This window comes from Crocodylus porosus, unplaced genomic scaffold, assembly GCF_001723895.1.
Source record: "Crocodylus porosus isolate Cpor-Errol unplaced genomic scaffold, CroPor_comp1, whole genome shotgun sequence".
Classification (NCBI taxonomy): domain Eukaryota; kingdom Metazoa; phylum Chordata; order Crocodylia; family Crocodylidae; genus Crocodylus; species Crocodylus porosus.
In genome coordinates, this window is record NW_017728935.1 from 5,320,159 (window position 1) to 5,323,136 (window position 2,978).

General features: G+C 48.3%; 1 protein-coding gene across 1 annotated transcript; it reads right to left on the reverse strand.

Annotated features, from left to right (window-relative positions):
• Positions 1-3: 3 nt before the first annotated feature.
• Positions 4-2,739, reverse strand: LOC109317684 (phosphatidylinositol 4,5-bisphosphate 3-kinase catalytic subunit alpha isoform-like; the record flags this gene model as incomplete). Its single annotated transcript, XM_019546494.1, has 1 exon — positions 4-2,739. A coding segment is annotated over exon 1 (2,736 nt), but the record flags the coding sequence as incomplete, so codon positions are not given.
• Positions 2,740-2,978: the final 239 nt, after the last annotated feature.

The window sequence follows — 2,978 nt, forward strand, 5'->3', positions numbered from 1 at the left end:
CCCGATTCCCAGTACGAAGGTAGCGACACAATATCCAGCACAGGAGTGTGTAAACAAGTCAATAGCTGCATCATACTTTTCTCCTTGGTTCCTGTCCTTGAGCCATTGATGTAATGCATGACTGTTGAACTGCAGTGCACCCTTTAGGCCTCCTTGGCACTGAATCTGCATGATTGTATGAGAACTTCTGACCACCTCAATAAGGCCCACACAATCGCCAATAGACAAACAACCGTAAGGCAACATCCGAATATCAAGACCCTGATTTTGCCAGATGTTTTCCATAATTTGAATAATCTGAAGCGTTAGCATATCCTGACGTAAATCATCTCCGTTCTTAAAAATTATCTCATTGTTCTGAAACAACAGTTCAGACATAATATCTGGGTTTTCCCAGCTCAGCCAGAGAGGCCTTTTTGCAGAGGACATAATCCTGCACTCCTCAAGTCTGAGGTGTCCTAGCCGATGGGCAGGGTTAAGAGGAGAGATAAAACCTTGCAAAGTTTCCATGAAATCTGGTTGTCTCATTTGTTCAACGATAAACTTCATTTGTACCTTTGGTACTTCATTCTTCTTCTCTTGCTTGAGAATATCAGTAAGGTTAATTAGTTTCTCCATTGCTTCCACCTGCCTGGTCAGGTGTTTTAGGTAAGTCCCACATGCTCGACAGTAGGACTCCAAAAGCAAACCGAATCTCTGACGTACAACTCTATTGTGCATTTCAGACTTTAAATGCCAGAAAAAAAAGTGCCCTATTCTTTGATTGGTCAGTGCCTTCTTGAGTAAAAATCTCACCAGCAGATTATCCAAGTACGGTTCATATTTCAGAACCTGTACTAGCTGGATTAAGTACTGAGACAGTTGGTCATCTGTCAAATACTTCTCCAAACACTGAACTGCAAATGATCGCACCAGTGGATCAGGATAATTACAGAGCAATAGCTCCATTGCTTGTTCTGGCTTGATTGGAGGCCAGTGTTTTATCAAGCAGTACATCTGGGCTACTGCATGTCTAGAGCTCCATTTCACGGACAAAAGCAGTTTGGGTAGAATTTCTGGGATATTCATGCAAGTATGCCTGTGGCTCCAAAGAAAGTCTTTCTCTTGCTCAGTGATTTCAGAGAGTGAATCTCTTGCACAAAGTGCACAGAGTTGTTCTTTGTCACTTTCTCTTACTTCGGCATCTCTAGCTAGCCTCTTACTCAGCACTGTATGGCTGCAGTTATACCCTAGTTCCAGGGAGAGAGCCTTCATGCCACCGTCTTCAACTACTGTCATGTCCGGAAACTTTACAGGACCCCTAAACCAATCAAATTCTAGCTCTAGACACGGCGTTGCCTTCTTTGGATTTGACCCAGTAACACCAAGAGGATTCAGCAGAATGTCTAGCGCATGAGGTACTGGCCACAGGTGCAAAGCCATTTTCCCAGATACAAGAGTGTGCATATAATCAAACATGTTTATATTTCCCCAAGCCAGCGGGCAATGTTCCTCTTTCACATCCTTTCTTTCCTTGACAGAGCAGATGGAGAGGCAAAGCCGAGAAGCACGTGGGAGATCAGAAACACGCATGTCATACGACAGCCATTCGTTCCAGCTAGGATCGGAACAAGGTACACTTTGAGTATTCTCACAGTCACACAACAGCTCACTTCCATGATAAATACCTGTTCGGACATATATCTTGGCAACGTCCTGCGTATTCACGTTGACGTACGTTGCACAGAGAATTCTTATTCGGAGGTTGGTTTTTATAGACCAGAGGGATTTGGCTGAAGCGTCTATATTCACGTATGGCGTATCTGGACAAACGCGTGTGGAATAATACGGCATTTTAAAGGTATCCAAAGGTAGCTGCTCATAAAGGCTTCCTTTGGTCATCAGCATCAGATTGGGCACGAGGCCAACCATTATATGGTGCCTTATGTACTTATACTGGCTCAGAGGGTAGTTTTCTAGCAAGTATTCATCACAGCCGCACGCTTTTAACACGTAATTGCCCTTGTACTCTAAGACGCAGCGTTTTAACTGTTCGGGCGACAGCAACATATTCCGTCCTCGCTTTCTGATTGCTTCAACAATAACTTGCTCTGGCACACAGTCATGGTTGATTTTTAACCTGTATTTCTGCTTATTACTTTGCGGGGTTATAAACCATATCACCACCCGCAGTTGCCCTGCATCGAGTTTATCGTACAGCGGTCTGGGCAGCTCCGGCGAAGAGTCTACGTTGGGAGTGCAGACACACAAAGCTCTGCTGTGTGGCGGGTCAGCCCCTCGAAGCTCCACGGCCTCTTTGCAAACACCGAGCATGTTTCTCCTGAAGTCTTGCACCTCTGGGTCCTTGGCTGCCTCCAGTTCGCAGATGGGCATGCCGATAGCTGTCCCGATCTCTTGATTCAGGATCTTCTCCTCGCGGTCGCAGGTGGATTCAACAACTTTCAGAAATGGATGAAAGAGCCGTAGGTCACAGAGCCGCCGCATCTCATCGAAAAATGCTTCCCTTTTTGCATCTCGGGTGACGCTGAGGAACACGTACCTGGATTCATCTTGGAGGAGGTGGTGGAGAGGGAATTTCCGCGCTTCCTGGAAGAGCCGGTGCTTGAGGGTGAGCAGCGAGGCTGTGCGGGGGCTCTCTAGGGACACCATCACCCCATTGGGGAGCAGACAGTCCAGCACCACGGTGCAGGGCATCACCGTGGAGCCCCACTGGGCCCCAGGGGAGGGTGCCGGGAACATGTCCTGCCTCTCCCGACCCCCACTACGCATCAACCCGCACTCCACCGCCGGGGGGCAGCCCTACCTCGTGGCCCTGTGCTGTCCCAGCCAATGAGAACCCGCCCACAGCCAGTCCTCGGCGCTGCACCAATGGGAAACGGCTTAACATCCTGTCCAGCCCCTGTCCACCAATGGGAAACGAGCACGGCAAGGGGGGGAAAAAGCGGCTACGAACACACCAATGCAGGGCTCAGCCAGTA